Here is a 22,818-nt window from a genome sequence, read left to right on the forward strand (position 1 = left end):
CTAAATCTTGTCATTGTGTCGCATACTGCAGCCCACCCCCTCCCAAAAAGTAAAATCCATTCCCTGTTTCTGACACACTCATATATACACACTTACACGTAGCCAAAGTCCATTCTCAGCTAATGTGACAGGGCAATAATACAACTGCATGAGCATGAGGGATACATGTCAGCTGGGTGCGTGGCAAGCAGGGGCCTAGTATGGGGTTGAGTAAGGGTGTGAGGGGAGCTTAGCCTGTTTGAGTGAGTGTGTGTGTAGCTGCTGGTGGTGTGTCGGGTGGAGGGACATCGGGGCATGGCTGAGATAGGGATGCAGGAGGAAAAGGTCAGGCAATGCAAAGTATTTGTTGTGCTGATGCGAGGAGAGGACAGCTGCTCGGAGAGATCAGATGCTGCGGCAGCTCCAGCTTGGAAGCAAATCTGTGGGACTGTGAGGGGGTCAACTTTTTATAGCCCCCTCCCCCCTGCCTTTTCCTAAACGGGGAAAAGGAGGTGGAGATCACTGCCGACCTCCATAACTTCAATGTAAACAAATCGACTTGCATGGATTTCAACAGCTCACAACAACGTTTAGCACAAATGAACAAAAATCAAGTAACATCTTTCCTGTAAAGTCTGACCTTTATTTGAGCTGCATCTGAGCTTTACACTCATGTCTTCTTTGTCATCTCTAGATATCTCTGGAAGGAGGAATCTGCCTCCATTCACTGTAAGTGCAGTTTTCATCCCTGCAATCTACACGTGAGACATCTCCTACCATCACCTTCTGCCGTCGTGCTGTACTGTTATTTATCCTTGCTTATTGTGTGCATTGTAGCACTTTGTAGTTAACACATTCAACCACGCCCTCAGGCTGATGTTCTGATATAAATTGGCTTTGTAATACTTCCCATTCAGGTGTTGCCTAGAAGTCTGATCTCAGTTTAGATATTGTTTGTGCCCTGCGGTATATTCAAAAGGAAACAAGTTGGTTCAGTTACACTAAAGTGTTTATTTTTGGCCAAGCTACCATTTTGTAAATCAAGTTCAATGTTGCCATGCATTTAAAGTAAAAAAAATATCATCTTGAAAAATCACACACTTGCACTTCAAAATGAATGGTTAGTTGTCTGAAAAATAAGAAGTACTAAAGTCAACATACTCAAATCATTTCTATTTAGAACCTCTCTTGGTTTGTTGTGACCATAATTTTGAAACTGACTCTACTATAAAAGAACCTGCTTGTCAATAGATGTTCTACTATTTACACTCTTTGTTAAGAAGTCACAGGTTTCACTGTTGGTATCACAATAGTAGAGTAAGATGGAAACTTACAGTACCTGACAAAGAGGCAGGTTCGCTGTCTGCTGTGACATGGTCTCATCACACTTGTTCATATGAAGAGAAGTGGATTTACTGTCAGTCCTACAGTCAGTTTATCACAGTGGCCAAACACAGCATTGCAACAAAATCAACCTTCTGGCTGCTGACTTCTGCTCTGGAAACTGTCACATGTTGGGGTCCTCTTCTGTAGAGTTGGAGGGTTTGTGGAAGAACAAAGTCAGTTAGTCATTCCTAAGTCCCTTCAGTGGAAAAGGCACCACGGCTGTTTGAGATTTCCTTGATGCTCGAGGCTCTGTTTATCTTGTGGGTTGCTTAAAGGTGCATTCCTCGATGTTGTGTGGAAGTTGCCATACCTGCTGCTGGAGAGGAGACTCAAACTGATCCTGATTGTGGAACCAGGGACCAGCTGAATAAGTGGACAGAAATCTTGGAAAGACCATGACTTTTGTGGACTTATAGGATGCTTGCAGCTGATAGTTCAGACAGACGTGGACCAACATGTTCCCTGGGAACATCAAACTACAACACAGTTAGGCCTCACATCCAACTTACTTTGTGGTTTTCACAAACAGAATTTCTAGCTAAAATCAGGGTGTAGAAATAAGTGATTTATTCACTGAAAGACACAAATAAATTGGTGGCTTGTGAGCATAAAATGGAGGTTTACAAATTAGCTCCAGGTCAGCTCCATGTGGCAATACCCTGAGATGTCAAACACAAAAGCTCTCACTTTACAGGTCAACGTACTTTTCAGCCCACCCCATTTGTCAAAGCACAATGAATTTGACATGAAGCAAATTGTTATGCTTCACTCCAGAGCTGATGGTGTAGTGTCAAGTGGGGTCTATATATATATATATATATATGATCTAAACATCTATTTATTAATCTGAATTTATTCTCCTTGAAATCTGTATTGGCGTCTACAGTATCATTCCGGCTCTTGTTCAGGCTTCTAATGTTCATGGCAATATTCCCGACACATCCAACTGGAACGAGATCACAGGACAGATCCAGAATACCTTGAAGAGATTACATACGGTACAATATCTGGTTTTGGAATGCCTCAGGGTGTTACAGGAAATATTGAGAATGTCGCAATAAGGAGAGAGACTTGTCAGCCACCTGTGCCAGCAGTGGGAAATAGATGGTTTAACCGCGGTAAAACAAAAAGGATAGCATAGATTCCAAACAATATCTGTTTGGTATTGTTAAGAGTTGATTTTTAACCTATAAAGGTTTGGTATTTCTAAGCTTTCTGACAGCCAAATCAAACTATTAAGATGGGCCGATGAGGATCATGATGATCTTTGGCGTCTTGAAAGGAAGAGACTTAGAAACAACAAGAAAAATTGTGCTCAGTCCAAAATGTTCGTTGTTCTGTAAAAGTTACATAGTTAAGTAGGTTTAAATTGCATAATAAAGTAAACACATCCTATTTTTGTTTTTTTATAATTATCAGAGAACAGGGACCATTTGTGTGCGGTGAACGTTGAATCACAACATTTGTTCCAGTTTGGTCAGAAGAGGATTTGAAAGTATCATATTTCAATATTAATACATTTTAAAGATGATCCAAGTAAAACAAGTCACATGAAATGCATCTGGCATTGCTGCATATTATAGTCATGAATGAAATGAATCAAATGTCCTTGTCAGTCAGTGGCTCGTGTTTCAGTCTGTGTTGCTTCTTTGTCGTGACTCACAAAATGCTGCCAATAGCTGCAGAATGCATATGTTGTGTGAAGCGGTTTATATTTAAAAAAGCACACTCCTCATATGTTATGGTGAGGATAGAAGAGAAACACACCATGTGTGTTGCTCTCTTGAAACAGAGCTGGGACTCTGGGTTTAACAGTATACTTAGTTCACTATAAGTAGAATTGGGCCTAATGAGTCAGAGCCAGCTGAGACATTTAGAGGATAACTTCCTCTATTTGTGTAGCCTCAGTTTACACTTTTGTGTAATGAGATGGGAGTGGACGTGTGTGCGTGGTTGTGGCCTTGAGTTATGTGTGGCATTTAAGCATTCTGTGAGTACAACAAGGAGTTATGTTACTTCACAGCAGATCGCACACTCACAGAACACGTGTGAAGTGTGTCGTTTCACCTAACTCACAGCAATGCCAGCTTCTCATGATCTCTTCAGCGTACATTTTTTGATTTTCTGAAAAATTACAACAGATTATCAAGCAATAAAATCTAGATGAGAATTTTAGTTTATTTCTCCACTTTAATCTCTCTGTGCAGTGAAGTGCTGATGTTATTTTCTTTTGTCCTGTCCTGTTTCCATTTGAATATGCAGCGGGGCTTCATTTGTCCTTTTGTTTTGTTTGACTCAGTCACACCAGCATCCATGTAGAAATAAAGCCTATGGTAAATTTTCTTTTTTTTTCTTTCCTTAGCATGTTTAAAAACAAAGCACAAATTTAAAGGTATTTGGAGCTGCTGGTCAGTCTATGTACCTCCATGTAAAATACATGTTGTTTTGCCTCTGGGACAACACGCCTTATGTAAAATTGGTTGGCCCAAGAGTTAATTTTGCTATGATCAATCCATGCAGTGGTATGAAAGATCTGTTAACTTTTGCAAATGGTTTTAAAAATTTGATGCAGTTTGAGGTACATTGTTGCTTAAATTTGTTGACAGTAGTTTTAAGTAAAACTGTTGAGACCACTGAATGTCAATTTATGGGAAACATGTGGAAGATAAAACCAAAAAGAAAAGTTAGGGGACAAGAAACTTTTCTAATTAGGAACAGGTCCAAACTGAGAGCCATGGTATGCATTGCCAGGTTTTTAAAAAAAAAAACATGTCCAAAAATCAAAGATTTTAGAGTCTTGATTTTAGCTCATTTTCATTATATACCAAAACTAAATTAAGTTTTGATAAAGAAAAACAATCTATTTTTTAGAATCCAATACACCATCTATTCCAGTTTAGTATGAGCAAAAAAAAGAGAAAAACTTGTGTACATTTATCTGTGAATAATAATATAGCCTACTTATTGCACTTAGATTGCTACTAATTTGTCACCAACAATGGCAGCAATTCGGATGAGAGAAGCACAATGTGGACTGAATTCTAATCCTTTCTAATGGAGAATTTTGCCCCAAAGTTGCACTGTAACAAATATTGTATGTCATGAAATATTCTTTAAGATGCCCTTAAAGAACCTGATATTATGCATTAGGCATATTTCATATGTTATTTTAATGTTAAAATGGCATCTAAAATGGTTAGGGTTGGGAGGAAACTAAGGTAGGGGGTCACTGCGAAAGAAAAATTACACTCAAAACCAAATCTGAGAGTATAACGGTATCAGTGCTTTTTTTTTTTAAGTTATGAGAGGGCTAAGTAGAGGTGAAGATTAGACGGTCTGAGATAAGTGCATATAGTGTGTGAATGTTTTAAGAAATGGGGCACACATTTGAATGAAATGTCTTAATGGCTATAGAGTCATTTGGTGGTACAGTCTGTTTCAATGATGCTGTCCACTGTGCTGTGTGGCTGCCTCAGAAAAAGGCGGATGTCGGGATGAAAGTGGAGGGACAAACCTGAAAAGAGAAGTGAGTGCCGTGGGTGCACTTACACAATTGAATGTAAGGTATTTGATGAATGAGTGTAAAGTAGACTGACAAGCCTACATGTGTTTGCAATAAATTCAAAATTCAAGCCACTGAACATGTTTCTGTTCATGTGAATTAATCTCAGGCTTACTTGTATTTAAACTGGATGTTGTTATCTTCAAAACAGGAGTGCCTGACATAAAAAAAAATGGAAATCAAACCATAATTTTCCCCTTTAGAGAAATTATCGAGAAGCAAATCCTGAAAGTATTCGTTTTAAATTGTGTGTCTTCAGCCATCTTGTCGTTAAGGGTAGCAATAAAGTAAACTTTCTAATGTGGCAGCGTTAATGAGGTTTTCCTGTGTATCAATTATCAGCTTTGTTCACAGTCAAGTTTTAAAAATGCTTCATTTCATTTAAACACTTTGAAGATGCCTAAAGGTAAAACTGTCTATACCTGCTGAACTGAAGAGTAAAAGGGTTTTTTCACAACCTGGCGACCTAATAAGGTTTGAAACTGATCCGAACTGTATTAATAACTAAGAGGGCACTTGGAGAGCAGCATCCTCTTCCAAGTCCAGTGCACTATCCATATCAAAATTGAATGAATACCTCCTTCACCCACTCTTCACAAGTTTGATGAATCTTCGTACACACAGAAAGACAAACCAAAAGAAGCAAATCTGCTTTCGCCTTGGGGAAAGAATGTTTCCACTTAAAATCTGTTATGAAAGAATATTTAATAGAATAGGCCACAATATTAAATGGTGATTCATGACATAGAAGATTTTACCTAAAAAAAAAATTAATACATAAACAAGAAGAACAGCAGAAAAAAAACAACTGTGTTTCTCGATAAAGCTAAAATTCTGGTTATGAGCATCAATCAAACATTTAATTTCCTTCCTCTGACATGCTTGTGAACTTGACTTTGAGTATTTGGGTATAAGATGAGTTTATCATTCTAGTCTGTGATGTTGTTTACGGTATTTGGATGTTTTTTTTTTTACCTTCTGTATCTTTTTCTTCTGGTTTTACTTTTATAGATAAGAAATTACACACAAAAAAAACATAGGTGAGATGGAATCAAGCAGATTTATGCCGACAGAAGTACACATTTGGCATGTGCCTGCGTGTAAGGTTCGCTTTCGGGTGACACTGAAACATCACCCGGAGAGGCTTAAGTTTAACCTGACAGTTTGCTGCAGTGTTTACTTGGTTGCCGTGGATGCAGCGAGACTGGCAGACACTGGTTTGCCCCCAGCTGCTCTCAGTGCTTTCTAAAGAATCTACATTAGGCCCAGTTGTTGCGTTTGGATGCCAGCAGGGGCTCTGATGTCACAGCTATGACAAGGGAAGAGTCAAGATTTATTGCCTCACCTGGATCAGCACATCAGCGTCGAGTTTGAGCCAATAACGTACATTTTGTCTTTGTAGACTACCACAAATTGTGAATGCAAATCCATAACAGTGCATGACATGCTTTAGCTAGACCAAGCAGTATGAAAAATGTGTAAACCATATATTCAAACAAGAGTTTAAATAATTATTCTTGGATATTCTAACTCTTTTTGTTGAGTCGTTTTAGCTCCGACCTTTGATTTGAGAAAGGCAACTCACTGTGCCGTGAGTGTACTATGATTGGTCCAGAGAACATTAGCAGTTACAGTGATTGGTTGAACACAGTCAGTAAAATATCACACATAAAAACAGTTAGCAGTGTATCAAAGCAGGGTTTGAAAACCAAAAAAGAGGAATGGATCAACAGGAATGTTTAGATAAAGTTGCAGTTCTGTTCACGATTGAATTAAAGAAAGAAAAAAAAATCCTCTTCCTCCAGCGGGATATGTACATGCTCTTTTCGCTATAACTATGATGGGGTAAAGCCCATAGCTTACTGAGGCTGCATCCAAAGATATTAAAGTGTGAATTTGACTTGTAAACCAGCTACTAGCTGGCTGTTATTTAACTTCAGCATTCCTATCTGCGGTGTGAATGTAACCACAGAGAAAGGTTAAGCTCTCAAAGGTATGTTGTCCTTCAGAAAGCTCCCCAGTCTCCATTTCCATCAGCATCTCCCTAGAACAGCTTGACCTGAAAGCGTATTTAATGTCCACATAGAGGATGCATTCCAGCAGATTGGCATTTACAGAAGGAGGTATGCCATGTATGCACATAGTGAATCACTCAATCTGCACATTCACAAAAATTGGGAACACAGTCAATGATAACATTCACATTACATGTACTCTTCCACATGTGCTTGGACAAATACCCCTGAAACACTCCTGTGAGACTCAACAGCCATGCTAGCAAGTCTGCTGTTCAATACAGACATGACAAGTCACTTTAAATGTTTAAATGTACTTATCCATCTTATCCAGTACATTCAGTAAGGTTTCATAACATAAAGCTAATATAAAGTTATAGAAACAACCATTGTCAGTGACAATAACAGGAAATCCTGCAGCAGACAGCATGGCTTCCAAAGAGTCCTGATCTCAAGTCAGACTGGGAACAAATGAAGAGAAAGTACGCTAACAAACAATATGCAATAAACAAGAATTTCTTTCCTTCTAAAGATTTTATGGCTCTTGTTGCCCCTATTTAACAGGAGGGAGGGAATAGGAGAGTGGACAGAGATATAGCAGAGAGCCACAAGTTGTGACTCAAATCCAGGCTTGCTGTGATGAGGTCTTAAGCTTTACCATTTCATAGGTAAAGGTTACCCTCAGCAAATGTTGATCGGTTAGTTCACTGATCAAGAAAGACATGGCATAGTTTGTTTGTTTTTTTTGGAGAAGCTTCTTTAATTAAATGTTGGGCCTAAAATGTGGGCACAGCATCATATGTGCATACTTTCAGCTGTTTTCACAGGGAAAGTAGAGCTCGTTATGACAAATAAACTGACTCTGGCAATTTATTTGACCGTTTTGATGACATATTAGGCAGTTCCCAGAGGGTTTATCCCGTCCTGTCAAACATTTTCTACACGATTTCCAAATGAATTTGTCACTAAACCAGGGCAACAAAAAGCCAAGAAACAAGATGTTTCAAGGGCACATTTATTGTCATTTCATAGTAAGTCTTAAAATCTCAAATGTGGAAACAAAAGGTCAGATTTATTCACAATTTTAAACATTTCAAAATATACAGGAATCACAGCCATTTGAAAAATATGATAAATTCAAGTATTGATGGGTTCACCTTTAAGATTCAAGTTTTCAAATTTGAGATTTAGGATTCAAACAAACATATTTCCCATCTTTGCAGGAGCAATAAAAAAAAATATGTATATATATATAAATAAAATTCACAGGATTACACTAAAATTATGATTTAAAAAAAAACTGAATTAATTGAGAACATTACCTAATGCATAAGTTATTTTAAAAGTGTGAACAGTGATACAGTGACATACAACAGTAAACTGCTCCTTCTTATAAACATTTCATTTAAAAACACAAGAATGTTGCCAGAAAGTAGCATAAATTTTATTTCTCGGTTTCCAGTGAGATATGTACATGTTCCTCTTTACTGTAACCGCCTTTTTTGGGGGGGGGGGGGTTGGTTTACTGTGGTATTGTTCATGCCTCTCATAAATATTTTTTTTTTCTTTTCAAAGAAATACATAACAATGATGCGAAGAATTTCTAATTTGAAATGAAAATGTTGAATTAAAATGACTTAAATACTCACGGGAATGTAAACATTGAATGTGTTGCGAAACAAAACAACATTTAAAACAAACATTCACCAGGTTTCTTCTTCATTGGCGTTCACTGCACGAGTAATAAAGATCTCTAATTTCACTGTAGAGGTATGGTGGTGGTCCCTGAATGTAATGAACTCTTTAGTCGTCATAATTCATGGCATCCTTTCTACCAGCTGGAGTCGAAAACCTTCTTGCACATGTCTGAATTCTCCTGATGAAGAGGGAACTCCGAGCCAGGGACGACCTTCTTTTTGCTCTTACGTGACATTACGCTCTTCCCTGATGACAAGCTCTCGTACTTGGAAAGATACTCGCTGCAAGAGGAAAATAACAAAGAAAAGGTAAGTCCTTAATGAGTTAATCTAATAATAAGAGCAATCCATTTCTTTTTTTTAAATATTATTTATATCACTTAGTGGGTTGAACGATACCTGATTGGGAAGGTAGCCTTGTCCATCTGCATGCACACCAGGAAGGGGTATTCAGAGAACTGAACAGTGGTGATGAAATCTAGCGACACCTCTGTTTCAAAGCTGACCTCCATGCCGGTCCTTAAAAAGTCCATGTCCACGGTGATGTTGCCGGCGACGACTAATGCTCCCCTGGAAAGACAGCCAAATGACATCCATATTAAAATGTGTTTAACAAGGCTGACGCTTTTGTATTCATTCTGCTGCCCTGGGATGTGTAGGAGTGGCTGATTATTTTCCACGGAATTCTTTGTAAAAACACAGTCACAAAAAGGACTCGATTTTCAAATCCAGGTAATCAACCCAAACTGCTCAGATCCGCAGCCTCCATCAAAACAATTGTGTCCATTTAGGCCCAAGTGATTTATCCCCGTCACTACCTAATGTGAGCCGCTGCCTGATGAGAGAAGAGCAAACTCAACCACTGTAGGGTAATTTATCTATAAAGACCTAGATACAAGTCATTTTGTATTGGCTTTAAAAAAATAAATTAAAAAAAAAGCGGTCATCACAGCAAAAACTACTTAGGATGCAAATTAAATATTTCACATAACATAATTTGTGACCTGGGATGGACTAGCAACCTGTGCAAGGTACCCTGCCTGTAGCCCAATGACTGCTGGGATAGGTCTCAAATGTTATCTCTGGTGAATACATTCTGTTGTTTTTTTGTACAATGACATAACGGAATATTGAATCTTTAAAGTCTAGTTTCTGCCAATTTAAACTTTAAATAACTCTGAAACTGTCCAGACGCTCATAAAACTTTGTTATTAATCTAAGAAAACAAATATATGGTGTCATAGTCAAAAATAACATATATCCAGTACCACTTGGTCACCTGCTAGTGAGGCGAGGAGCTGTGTGCCTGTCTGCAGCTGTACCGAGTGAAGTTGTGTGTTTAGTGGAGGAAGCATAGATGGCACGGTTAGTATAGATAGATTCGTATGGATTTGTTTCTGAAACAATAGGGGCCACAACCCAACAACCTTCTAATACATTTCCTTTATTTTTAATGTCAAAGCGTAGTTAATCCACCTTGTGCATGAGAAAGACCAGAGACATGTCGTGGCAAAGATGCCGGGGTCTGGCTTGTTCTGCCTCTATAGATAGCCTGCCAGTCTATTATCAGAGTGGAAGAGGAACAACTATGCTGATCCATTCACCTGCCTCTGCCATTTGTCTGCATACACATCATTTTAAAGTTCAATTCCAAGATGGGACCTTTAATAGTGGTCAAGAAACAAGAGTTTGTTTAAATTTCACTCCCATATAAGAAAGTGTTAATACCCCAGCACTGTGCATTGTGTACATGAACCTTTAACCACATACATAACCCACCATTTGTCACCAAGAAATGATAACCTACATTAAAAAATAAAAAAACATTAAAAATAATCTGCTGCATTATTCCTAGACATTGTTTCATCATCAGATGCTGTGAGCTAACCGATTCCAGAGTGATGATGCGCTCCATTCTCAGCAGATACTGTTGCGCATTGACTGTAATGTTTTAAAATAGAGAACCAGACAGAACTGACGTGACTGTCACACAAGACAAATGAGACAGGCGTGAAGTGCAATGCTGGTGGAACAAATTAATCAGATGGCACTTATAGACCCTCTGAAGTTCAAATAAAATCCAGCATCAATAGAAATCTATTTGCAGCCAAGTGTCGTGACTGAAACCTCTAAGATGATTTCAATTTCAGTCACCAGACAGACAGACTTTTGTACCGACTACAAGTGCCTTTGACCTGCAAGTGTGTTGCATCATACTGTACTTAAAGTACTTGACAAACTCAGAGAGGTAATCCATCGCATTTCATGACTGCTCTCTAGGATGGGACTTAAATATATAGTGTATAAATATGTAAAAGTTTTGCTTTTGCCCTGGTAACGCAATACAAAATGTTAGCGCCATTGTCTCTGAACCGTACCTGTTGTTGACACTGGTCTTGGACTCTCTGTACCAGAGACTTATCTCCATCCCTCCAGAAATGTCGATGGCTAACCCTCCTTGAAACTCTGCACCCGCCTTCAGACCAGACTGCAGTTGGATGACCTGAAGGACCACAGATGACAAGATAGAATAAAAAAAAAAAAAAGAGACATTTTGACACTCAAAAATCAAGAGTCAATATTCATTTTGAATAAACCGCAAATACACATCAAAACATGCTGGATCAGAACAGTTTTAATCCCAGAGACAAAAACAGCTGACATGTGTTGGAGTCTACATATTTTACACCCGATCAGCCTAATGGCAATATGACAATCACAAAGAATACTAAAACACAACGTGCACATGTGAACGCTCTTCTAAAGGGGAAATGAATATATCTAGAAAACAATTTCAGGAGCACTGCTCAGCTAAAAACTGAAGTAGCTGCTACTTCAGGTTTTAGTGTGAATAAGATCTCAGTATGGCTACTTACCTCAGAGTGATCACTCAGCAGGATGAGTCCCTTCACTACATTCATGGGTTCTCCGGTCATGGAGAATATTTTGGACATGAGGTCACTGTAGCCCTTAAAGAACGTGACTGGTCGCAGCTGGACATCAAACAGCAGAGCTGACATCCCAGAGAATGACTCCAGGTTTTCCTCCCCCTCGTCAGGTGTTGCAGCAATTAGAGACTCAAGACCCTGGGCTTCGATCGCCACCTAGAAGACAAAAAGAATGTCAGTACAGATATGTAATACACATCTGCTGTTCAATGTATCAACATGAAAAGGCGTTCCTGATTTGTGTGGTACCTGCAGTCCATGTAGCATTGCTCCTTTACTCGCACCATAAATATTCATGTTGCTCCTTCTCAGGATCCCAGAGCCTGAATACAGGATGTCCAAACTGTATGTGGAGGTCACATCAGCAGATTCTGTAGGGAGCGTGCATTTTTTTGTTATCAATCCAGCTGTGCTCACAAAACACTAAAAGCCATATAATGCTTTTAAGAAAATTATTCAGTTGATTCATTTGTTTATGTCTTTACATAGTACTCAATGATTTAATGATAAAGACAACATTTTTTCCTCCAGAAGGCTATCTTGCAGTAGCCCCCCCGGCTGCTATGACTCAGTTGGCCCTGGGAAATAACATGCAGGCAAAGAAAGAAAAACCCTTGACACAAAAATAGTGTTGCGGTCAATTTTCATTTCACTTACGTGCCATGAATCCTGAGTATGCAGATGACGACCCAACCTTAGCAAAGCGGTCGTAGTTATGGGAAATCATGTCCTTCATAGCCTGCCCTATAACCTTACTGAAAGAAAAGCAGAAAATCATGTCACATTACAAAATGTGATCACACCATCTGCATAACCATGCATCTTTTTTTTTTTTAATGCTCTGTTGCCAGAAAAAAAAATTAAAATTAAACAAACAGCAATTTGTCACTTTTGTCACTCTGATCTTTTACTTTATGACCCACCTGGCAGGCAGCTGAAAGCGAACAATGTCCCGGATCTTTGACAGCATGTACTTGTTCATTTCATGGGGCAGGTTTCCAATTGACAGAAGCATGTTTTTGACCTCCATGTATGAGGGGTTGCTGCTGAGGATGACGTCGGCAGCTGCCGCCCTCACATTTTTCTCATAGATTCGTCGATTCTGGTGGTAAACCCTGTTCACTGTCTTTTTAACCTGAAAAAAAGAGTTCGACATCCATCTGACCACTTCCAAAGAGGATTTAAAATCAATCAAATAAACTGTGACATGCGCCTTGGCTTACCTCGCTGGTTATGAGATCGACATTGTATCTCTGCAGGGCAGTAAGAGCAATGGTGCTGTAGGATCCCACCTCCGACTCTGCATATTTGGTAAGGATGGGAATGGCCTCAGGTAGCAGAGAGTTCTTCAGGGCCAGAAGGTACATCTGGACCTCATTCTCAGCCTGTGTACTCTCAGGACCTTCTAGAATCATCTTCTTCACCTGCACCACTGTCTATGATGTAAACATACAAAAGCAGATCATTTGCCTCCTGTTATTCATTTAAGTTTGGTTGCTTTTCCCTAGTATTTGTCAGAGGAAATGTAGACTTTCTTTACAAGAGTTTTATAATAACACATGAATATCCGTTAGCTGTAAATTGGGTATTCATGGCATCTTCTTGAAAGCTTACCGGTAAATTGCAGTTTCCTTTCAGACAAAGCTTGTGGACCAGGGCCCCCATAATGATCACCACAGACTCTTTGATGTCTGTGCTGCCAATCTTTCCTTTAGAAATGTCCTGAAAAAGGGTTTTTTTTTTTTATTATAGTTTAATGCAAACACTGACTGCTTGCACATTATTCAAGCCCATTCATTTTGCACACACCTGAATTTTTAGTACATATATTTGGTTTGTCGTTTCCCGTAAATAAATTCAGAAATAAGGGGCGTTCCAGCAATAAAAAATAAAAGAAATAAAAAAACTTTTTTGGTAAGTTTCTGTGATTGAATAATCCATTATTTGAAAATAAAATTCAACAATATGGTGAAAACTTCTTTTAATCTCAAGAGAGCTGCCCTTACCTTAATTCTGGGGAAATAAAAAAAACACCTTTAACACCATCTTAAATCCCCTGCAGGTAGACTCTGCCCTTTTGTGACGAAAAGCTTTGACACTTTGCTTGAACAAGGCACTTACCAACAGAGCCTTGAGCATTCTCTCGTCAGGATGAGAGGCAAAGCCACAGGCGTAGAGGAAGCGCTCCTGCAGAACCAAACCCTTGGCGTCGGTGAAGTTAAGAAACTCAAGCATGGCATCCAGAGATGCAGAGGTTTGGGAAGAAGTCACAGCGTCCACCACCTGAGGTCTGCAAGCATTTGGTAAAGATAATTGCATTCACACACCTACATCCCTAAATAACTTCAGTAAGACAGCAGGGTGTCAGTAGCTTATAAGCATGATATAGAAAGGTAGAAGGAGCTGGTTTACAGAGAGGTCTTGCTGGCACTCTTCAGCACTTTGAGGATCTCGCCCTTGGATGCCTTCCTAATGCTCTGGATGAGGGCCAGGAAGCTGCGAGGAGCCGTGGATTTGGACAGGCTTCCTGGCTCCAGCTGCGTCTGTTCAGCCTGCCAATGTTCAAAAAGCTAAGAGGGAAAGCACAAGGGAGAAGGGGATTGGTAGACAGATCGTCTTCAGTCAGTAATTAAAGTACAAAAATACATACTATCTGGTTACTGATACATTGCTATTAAGAGTCATTTGAAATAATGACTTGTAGCGTTTTTGGAGCTGGAAGTGACATCCAAAGGATGGATAACTGATGTTTGTCCACTGGTAGAGGCCACAGCACTCACTTGTCACACAAGGCATCCAGTGTTGAAACTCCACAACTTCAAGGATGACACAGTTTAAACAATTAAACTTCATCACATGAAACCTGCTGTAAACATGTTTATATCTGCTGTAGAGGAGGTCATTTTAATATGTGGTTCTATTAAGACTGACTTGCTTTTGGATTAAGCCTCAAATTGTGATTCGAGGGACTGCTTGAGGCACTCCTGCTCTGGCTTCTATTTGTAGCCCCTTTTGGGGTCTGCTTGTTATGCACAGCTACTTGTGCAAACTGCCCCAATGCAATAAACTCAAAACCGTGTTTGCGTATGAGCACAAATGTGAAGATTTATTGTGCGAAAATGAAGAGGAACTCACTGATGGACAGCCTTTGCACTTAGATTTGACCCTCTCTGCCACAATGCCAACAGCTGCCAGTTTGCCATCAATTGACTTGACAACCCCAGCAACATCTTTCCCAGCAGCCTCCAGCGGTCCAGCCTCCGTACCTACCAACATGAGGGTTTGCCTATTAAAGAGGAAAACACACATTTAAAATGTGCAGCCATGAGAGAGAGCACCACTGATTTATGTCGAACAGTGTGCAGGATGTATTGATGTCAAGAAGTAGAGACTGCAAACTGAAACAACTGTACACCCCAACCTCCCCCAAAGTGACAACTATAAAGTCATTAAAACATAGTTATGATATCATATTGCATTTCTGCCAACACGTCACCTGAAATATTACACCGTGGATTTTTAAAGCTTTACCTGGACAAAACTTTAGCTGCCACAGATCTCTGTGCATTAACGGCCAGCGAGTGCATTTCTTCAGCCACGGCTGAGCGGATGAAACCGTCTTCGAGTGTGAACACTGTAACAGAGCTGGACTTCCTGCTCACACCCAAGACCTGAATGAGGGTGAAGGAGAATTCCCATTAAATGAGCAATCATAAACACAAGGGTTCTTCTGTTCGCATGACGAGTTGTTCCTGAAGCGGACTAACCTTACTATGTGTGGTAAATCCGGTCTCTGAGGTTTTACACGTGTCCAGGAGTTTGGTTCTTGTTACTTGACCTTTTGCTGCCTGATACTGAACTGTGCATCTCCCGGACACGTCATTCTGTTTAAAAATACGGGTTACATGAGTCTGATGCAATGAGATTTCATGTTATTCAGTGCAAAAGGGGAATTGTCGTGCTATTTACCTCAACAACCTTCCCACCATGGAGCTGACATTGCAATAAACTGGCCACACCTCTTTTCAGATTCTTGATGGTCACAGGTTCTGCCCGGTAGGAATAAAATGCTTTTGTCTACAGCAGATGGGCAAAAAGAAAGCAACATGTTATGACAGAAAATCCTGCTTTTCACAAAGTATAGTAATTTGCTTTGACGAAACAGCCTTCAGTTCTGCAGCTCACAAAAGCCTTCAAGGTGTCAGTTTTCCTTTACACTTGTGTACAGAAATATGTGTGCGTAGTTATGACATCAGAATCTATTCAATGAGGAATTGTACGTTATTCTTTGAAGAGCAGATCAAAAACGAGCCCAGACTACTGTGGTATTAGCACTCACATGATATTAAAAGAGCCTGTTCTTTTGTGTTATGAGGTCATTTCTGTAAGTCACTTTAGCTTACATAACCTAAATGCTAACTTACCATTAGCTGAGCAGACTACACGCACACAAATACAACTAATTCGGTAAACAATAACTGAATTGTGGTTTGTGCACACATTGGACATTATTGTAAGGTTACAGCACACATTAGCTTGGTGGCTAGCATTAACAAGTTGTTGCACATTGTGACATGTAACATGTTAAGTACACAAGGAACCCCTTTCGGAACATTAGGACTGTTGTTTAGGCTCTTTTCTACATCTTGTGACTTCATGGATGCATCAATGTACGAAGAATGACTTACAGAAAGTATCACTGACTGATACTTATGTTTGCTTAAATGTCATATCAAATAGTTCAAATGCAAACTCCAAAAAGATGGTGTTGCAACGCAAACGTCGGTAGTGAAGTTTCATTTTGGCTCAGTGATGGACTGTCATGAATGTCAGCCACACATTACTTCATCTTACAGTGTCTCCTCTACAGTATGAAATTTATTTGCGGCGCCAACTACAATATCAAATAGGACCACCATAAATAGACTGTCCACAGCTACTGTGTGTTTTTTCTTCCACTGGTATAAATAATCCTACAACACCTCTTCGATCTTGTTTCACAGACACACAGGACTCAACATGTCAGTCCACACTGAACTTACACAAGTTGCAATTTTAGATAAAAAGTCTGAAGCTTTACCGAATGGCTTTTAGATTTTCTTTTTTGCTTGTGTATAACAGTGGTGTCGTGGAAATCATGCTTGTTCAGTGTTAACAGAATATTCATAAATGCTTTAAAGATCTGCTACGAAGCTATTAAAAAGATTAAAAAGAACATGTTTTCAGTTGCCAAGTCAACTGATGAACATTAAATCTGTTTGGATTTCAACATGTAATAAATATGATTAGAAATGTTGCAGTTCATTAATTATATAAATTATTGTTAATAGATGGCAGTCATTAATCAATAGACCAAATGGTCACAGAGCCCAATTTGAGTTGTTTTTTTATTTTATCTATTTGAAAAAAAAAAAATTAAATAAATCAACCTGGCAACCCATTAGGTTTTTCAAGTCATGGCTATGCAAAATAGAACATTATCAAATATTTAATATGCTATCAATAAAGTTATTATTGACAACTTATAAACCCTATCTGAGATGCGCATTTTTGAGAAAATCTTTAGAGTGAATTTGGACTCAACATGTAATCATCAACTCTGATAACACTCATCCTAGTAGTTTACCTCAACGTTATCCTCCTCCATCAACCTCCAATCATTCTTTTACTCCAGCTCATTCAGTGACCCTCTGCACCTGCTGACCTTTGCACACACATTCACACAGATCTCTCTGGTATTTCCCTTCCAGCATCACCACTGTAGCACAGTGCAATTAAGCTAATTAAGTCTCTGGAGACAATGACATTGCTGGGAGAAATGAAAGTACAACACTGACTTTTCACCATTTCATAACTTGTGCCAGCATGTAGATTGCTACTAACTACTCCAATGTTTACTCACAGGCTTTGGTAAAAGGTGTGCCATGTCTGGTTTAATGCAGTAACGGTGGAAAAAAAAAAAGATTTATTTTGCAGTGTCAGAGTTAATATCCTCACCTTTCCATTTTTCAGATGCAACAGGAAAGGTTTTGTCAGAGCTGCCATGTTGATTTTCCCCAAAACGCTCTCAGTTGTGGATCCATGGAGGACGTTCTTCTTCTCCGATCTCTGAGACACAGGCTCAACCCTCACGTTTGAGATCTGTTGAAGAGGGAATCAGTTGTTCCAACAAAAGCCTGTAATCCCACAGTGTATGCACAGTGACCACAAAAAAAGAAGCATGCAGGCTCGGTAACCCATTTTACCACAATTGTATTTGTTGTCAGAAATATTATGCAAATTATTCTATAACTGGAACCACGAACCGCCAGTTGAATCAGCTGGTCATCCTTGCTGCTCGGATCTCTCCAAACCAGGTTAACGTTCACGTCGCTTGAGATTCTGAAGCCTGCATCGCCCTCTTTTGACCCTCTGGCTCTGTCTAGCAGGACCTCAGTGGTGTAGCTGAATTTGTACAGCTGGTTGTTGTTCAGCTGGGGTCCCGCAGCAACACCTGAAGAAACACAGAACACACCGCTGGTAAACAAACATGCAGTTTATGATCCAACTGTCAGCTTAGGGGAAGCATTTAGACAATGCACATTGGTCAAAAATCACAGTACATTTCAATTTAACTTCAAAAGAATAGAAGGAGTCTCTTAAATTAAGTATTTAAAGTACTTAAATTATGAGTTTGCTGTTGATAGGCAGAAGCTGTTGGTTAAAGCAGCTTCCGCTGTTTCAGAAGCACCAACCTGATTCTTCTCAGATGTCAGAGCTAATATTTGGTTGTTCTATGAAACCCTTTCCAAAGCAAATCCTGCATGGCATGACTCATGATTGTCATAACTTTTAGAAGATGACCCAGTGTTGCGATTGATGAACTGAAACCAGCAGATCTTACAGTCTATCATTTCCAATCATTCTTACCACGAAATTGTGACTAAAATTGTGACTGTTTGATATACTGTTGCAATCAGTTCCCATGAGACAAGACAGTTGGCCATTAGTTACACAAATTTGTGATATAAAAAAATAAAAACCAAACAGTTGTGTTCTTATAAGTTGACAGGTATAGTCCAAGTGTAAAGTCCTTCTCTGTACCCAACTCAGTGTGATACAACCTTTGCTGTGCACCCTGCCACTTCTGTGGCTTCCTAAACAAGTTTCACACACTGATATGAGTGACTTTTAAAAATGACTTCCCACCAAATACACTTGTTTTTCCCCAGTGTCCTGTTATTGGCTTTGTTCCCCCCCCCCCCCCCCCCCCCCCACATTATGTACTCTTATTCTGTATTTAACTAAACAATCTATGTTCCTGTTTTGTACTTGTCCACTCTGCTCATACTACACAATGCATGTCCTTGAGTGGCCCAAGACTTTAAGCATAACTGGACTAAATAACTGGGCCAGATGAAGCTTCTTTATCTTGTCAGATAGGTCTTTTACATTAGATACACGTCTGAAACAACACTCACGTTGTTTATCACATCCAAAGAATATGACGTGGACGGTGGCTGGCCTGCTTATGTCACTAAAAACTGGCCAATTATGATTGGTCGTGTGTAAGTACAACCTCTGTGAGATAAATGTGAAGATGATAAATATGAAATATTTCCAAATATCGGGGCTCGTGCGGACAGATTTCCTACGAGACCTCTGTCACTCGAGTCCATCGCTGCCATACTTTACCTGTGACAAATAATAAATACTTTGTTTGATTCAAGATCTCTCCAGTTTGTTCTTGACCTTCCAATGAAAGAATCGGGCAAACAGTCCCTTTCCTTTTGGATCACAGAAGTGGACATTTGACGAGGAGCTGAGGGGATTTATTCGCCTACTGTTGAACTGGGTGTGTTCCAGTTGAGAGGAGATAAAAGAAAAATATCTCTCCACTGCTCAACTAATGACAAGCTGGTATGTGACTTTTAGCCAGCAGGGAAGACAGACTGACGTGTCAGTTTTTGATTTCATCATCAGTCACCCGTGTAGCGTGGACATCATTCCATCAAGTGAAACTACAGGGCGAGTTAGTCTGTTGCAACATTTGGTGATACATTTCAGGGACAAGAAGTGAATAACAGAGGGAATACACAATTTTTCTTTTGCTTTATCATAAATGTGTCCTTGCTTGTGTTCTTCCAGCCCTTATCAATCAGTGATGTCATCAAACTGCACTCAGTGAAGATACTCCACTAACCATGAGGGGGTCGTTTCCAGTCATGATTCATTCATTCAGAGATCTAAAAGTCTCAAAAAGCCACACAAATTAAGCCGGAACCTTTCAAACAAACAAACACTCAGAAAGACCATCGATAATCATCCTGCTTCTCCTCTGTGAAAAAGTCACATGCAGAGCTTAAAACTTTTTGATGACTCACTTACACTGATTGTGCATGAAGCAGCTGTCCTACCGTCCTGAATAAACTCACTCAGCTTTCATATAAACATCTTTAAGCTCCTTTTGCCCCCCCAACACCAAAAAAAAGAGATCACAACAAGCGATCAACTCACCTTTGGCAGATGTTGGGACAGAGGAGGCAGCACAAAGCAAGAGCAGAACAAGAGCCAACATTGTGTGCAGCCAGATGATTCAAAGCGACACACGAGAGTCAGCGGCTGAAGTGGCACCAACGAGGCCAAAGAGAAAGGCAAAGCAAGTCCAAACTTCTCCTGATCTGTTTTATCTGAGGGGAGGGCAGACTCCAAACTCCACGCTCAAGTACTAAGTACGAGATAACCCGCAAATCATTAACCTCAGCAGCACAGATTTGACAGGAACTGCAGGTATTGATCGATGAGGTTAGGTTTCTCCTTTTAATGCAGCAGGGTGGTGTTTGAGTCGGCACGCGGGGCGTGTGATTGATTAATCAACGCAGTGGCACTACATCTGATTGATTTAATTCCCAATGAGTGAGACTCGCTGTCTGAATTTCCACCTCTCAAATACAGGACATGCAACTCAGCGAACAACGACAGTTGGACACTTAAGAATGAAACAATCAGTCCAAAGAAATCAAAGTAAAAATGTTGGATTTACCATAAACTGGTAGAGAGACGTCTTCATGACGGACACCTTTCACCTAATTTCTTCCCCCGATGAACAGTCGGCACTTTGGAGTTGTGTCCTTGTTGGAGGAAATGGGCAGTCTTGTAAGAAAAACCAGCCCTACAGCTCAAATTACAACTCCCAAAACATTTGACTAGGTCAGCCTGTGGGATTTTTATTTTTAATAAATAAAAATATCTATGGGATATTTTCACGACATATTAGTTGTCGAGCTCCCCAGGAATAGTCTGCACACTGAGGTGGAAGACATCAGTCTATTTATTTATTTGTCTTATATTTAATCATTTAATATAGCACTTTTCACAGATAAAATCACAAAGTGCTATACAATAACAGATAAAACAACCCCATAAAAACACAGGATATATATATATAAAAGGATAACATCAGATTTGCTGGCTTAACCATAAGCAGTTTTAAACAAATGCGTCTTGAGCCGAGACTTGAAGCAGTAACACTGTCGGCAGATCTAATGTTGGAAGGGAGAGCTTTCCAGAGTCGGAGGCAAAGGCTCTGACTGTAACCACAGCTTTTCAGGCGGATGCGTGGGACAGACAACAAGTTCTGATTACTGGATCTAAGTGTGCGTGAGGTGGATGTGAACGAGATGCCTCTTTTTCTTTTTATCTTGAGATCCATAACACATCATTTATTTTATTCAAAACTTCTTAGTGTGTATTTGCTCATTATTAAAAAGCAGTTTCCCCACATCAGAGAAAACCTTGTGATATAGCAAAGAGAAAAAAAATATCATCAATGGCCTAAAACACTGTCATTGTTCAATAATTCAAATTATTGGTCATGCATCAACGTGTAAGCCGATAGCATGAAGCTATTTTGATTCATTGATTATAATGTTTAATCAGTAAATGACTAAAACAGAAGAGCAACTTCAAAAAAGAAAAAGAAAAAGCTTTTTTTTGCTGAACAGCCAGTGGGTGTCAGTGTTTGTCTGTTGGTGAAGACTGTTTTATTCTTCTTACAAGATTCTCAGTTGCTGCCTCTGCAGATTAATCTAAATCAGACATGTGCTGCAAACAAACTCAAAGTCATCTCAGCAACCTCCTTATCTGACGATTCTGTCACTACAACTCTGAGGCTACAACTCTGGTCAGTGGATTTCTTTTTATCATTATTGTAGAGCGGAAAAGGGGAAAGAGCACATTAGAAAAGTTTGGGGTATCCAACAACTCAAATGAATTTAATCAGTTTTACCACAGACCTTAGTTAGATTGTAAGAGCATAGGAATCATCATTAGGAAAGGCAGTGGTGCACATTTCAACACTTTTTAATACTCTGACTCCTCAAACCTTGACTTTGATCAATCAGCAACCAGGGACCTCTTTAAATTGCTGCCCGCCACACTGAAAATGTAAGTCATTAATGCTCATTAAACGGGAGAAGGTCATCAGAAGATGGTAAAGCGTTTACAAGTAGCCGTTCTCAGTTTGTGATGTCATTACAAATAGCGGTTACCAGGAATGGTGGAAGGATCAAGAAAATTTCAGAGAGAATTGTTTTCAGGATTGCAAGAAAATCCAATCAAAGACCCTCAGTATGGTGTATCACAGTCTGGAGGGGTGGTGTACTTTTCTGTTGCGCAGCAAAACCAGCTCTAATATGAAAAGCTTTTTCAGCATCTTAACCACAAAATGCATCATGTGAGGTTTGCAAATTCCATGAAAAGAACACGTCTCCAACCGTTAAGCACGGAGGTGGAGTGATCATGCTTTGGGCTTGTGCGCTGTCAGAAAAAAGTCGAGTGAGTAGACTTCAAAAGAGCAGAGCTGGCAAGACAATCCAAGAATCTCACAGAATTAGAGGCCTTTTTGCAATAAGGAAAAACCAAAATCCCCCAAACAAGAACACACTTGTGTCCGTCCCTACAGAAGATGTTTGGAAGCTGTGATACTTTTTTTTTTTTTGTGCTGACACTAACCACTTTTTAAAAAGTTTGATCACATTAAAATTAAAAGATAACGCAGCACTCTTCCTTAAAATATAATAAGAAAATATCATTAATGGAAATCGGGTAATCTTTCACTCCATTCATTAACACAGGGGTTTTGACCCAGGGTGCAGAAGCTTTTGCATGTCACTGGGTCAAAGTTGAAGTTATGCCAGAGGTCAGAAGATCCCGCCGTTGCTTCTTCAATGGACAAAGTACTTTTCATAGAT

General features: G+C 39.5%; 1 protein-coding gene across 1 annotated transcript; it reads right to left on the reverse strand.

Annotated features, from left to right (window-relative positions):
* Positions 1–7,997: 7,997 nt before the first annotated feature.
* On the reverse strand, positions 7,998–20,255 carry mttp (microsomal triglyceride transfer protein). The gene is made up of 18 exons (XM_072385050.1): positions 20,084–20,255; positions 17,893–18,080; positions 17,585–17,728; positions 15,557–15,664; positions 15,355–15,471; positions 15,119–15,258; positions 14,723–14,873; positions 14,000–14,157; positions 13,709–13,877; positions 13,202–13,309; positions 12,811–13,023; positions 12,511–12,722; positions 12,245–12,342; positions 11,837–11,958; positions 11,516–11,743; positions 11,018–11,142; positions 9,039–9,209; positions 7,998–8,921 (listed from the first exon to the last, which is right to left on the reverse strand). The coding sequence occupies exons 1-18, from the start codon at positions 20,142–20,144 to the stop codon at positions 8,774–8,776; spliced, it is 2,661 nt and encodes an 886-aa protein (XP_072241151.1). The 5' UTR covers positions 20,145–20,255; the 3' UTR covers positions 7,998–8,773.
* Between the last annotated feature and the right edge of the window lie 2,563 nt (positions 20,256–22,818).

This window comes from Leuresthes tenuis, unplaced genomic scaffold, assembly GCF_036924035.1.
Source record: "Leuresthes tenuis unplaced genomic scaffold, fLeuTen1.0.hap1 SCAF_4, whole genome shotgun sequence".
Lineage (NCBI taxonomy): Eukaryota > Metazoa > Chordata > Actinopteri > Atheriniformes > Atherinopsidae > Leuresthes > Leuresthes tenuis.

Excerpts from the sequence above, each read along its gene's own strand:
- mttp (XM_072385050.1), bottom strand. The coding sequence starts at position 20,144 with ATGTTGGCTCTTGTTCTGCTCTTGCTTTGTGCTGCCTCCTCTGTCCCA. Across the intron at positions 15,259-15,354 it reads GATTTACCACACATAGTAAG|GTCTTGGGTGTGAGCAGGAA; the intron begins GTTAGTCCGCTT and ends ACCCTCATTCAG. Across the intron at positions 11,143-11,515 it reads TGCTGAGTGATCACTCTGAG|GTCATCCAACTGCAGTCTGG; the intron begins GTAAGTAGCCAT and ends GTGGTCCTTCAG.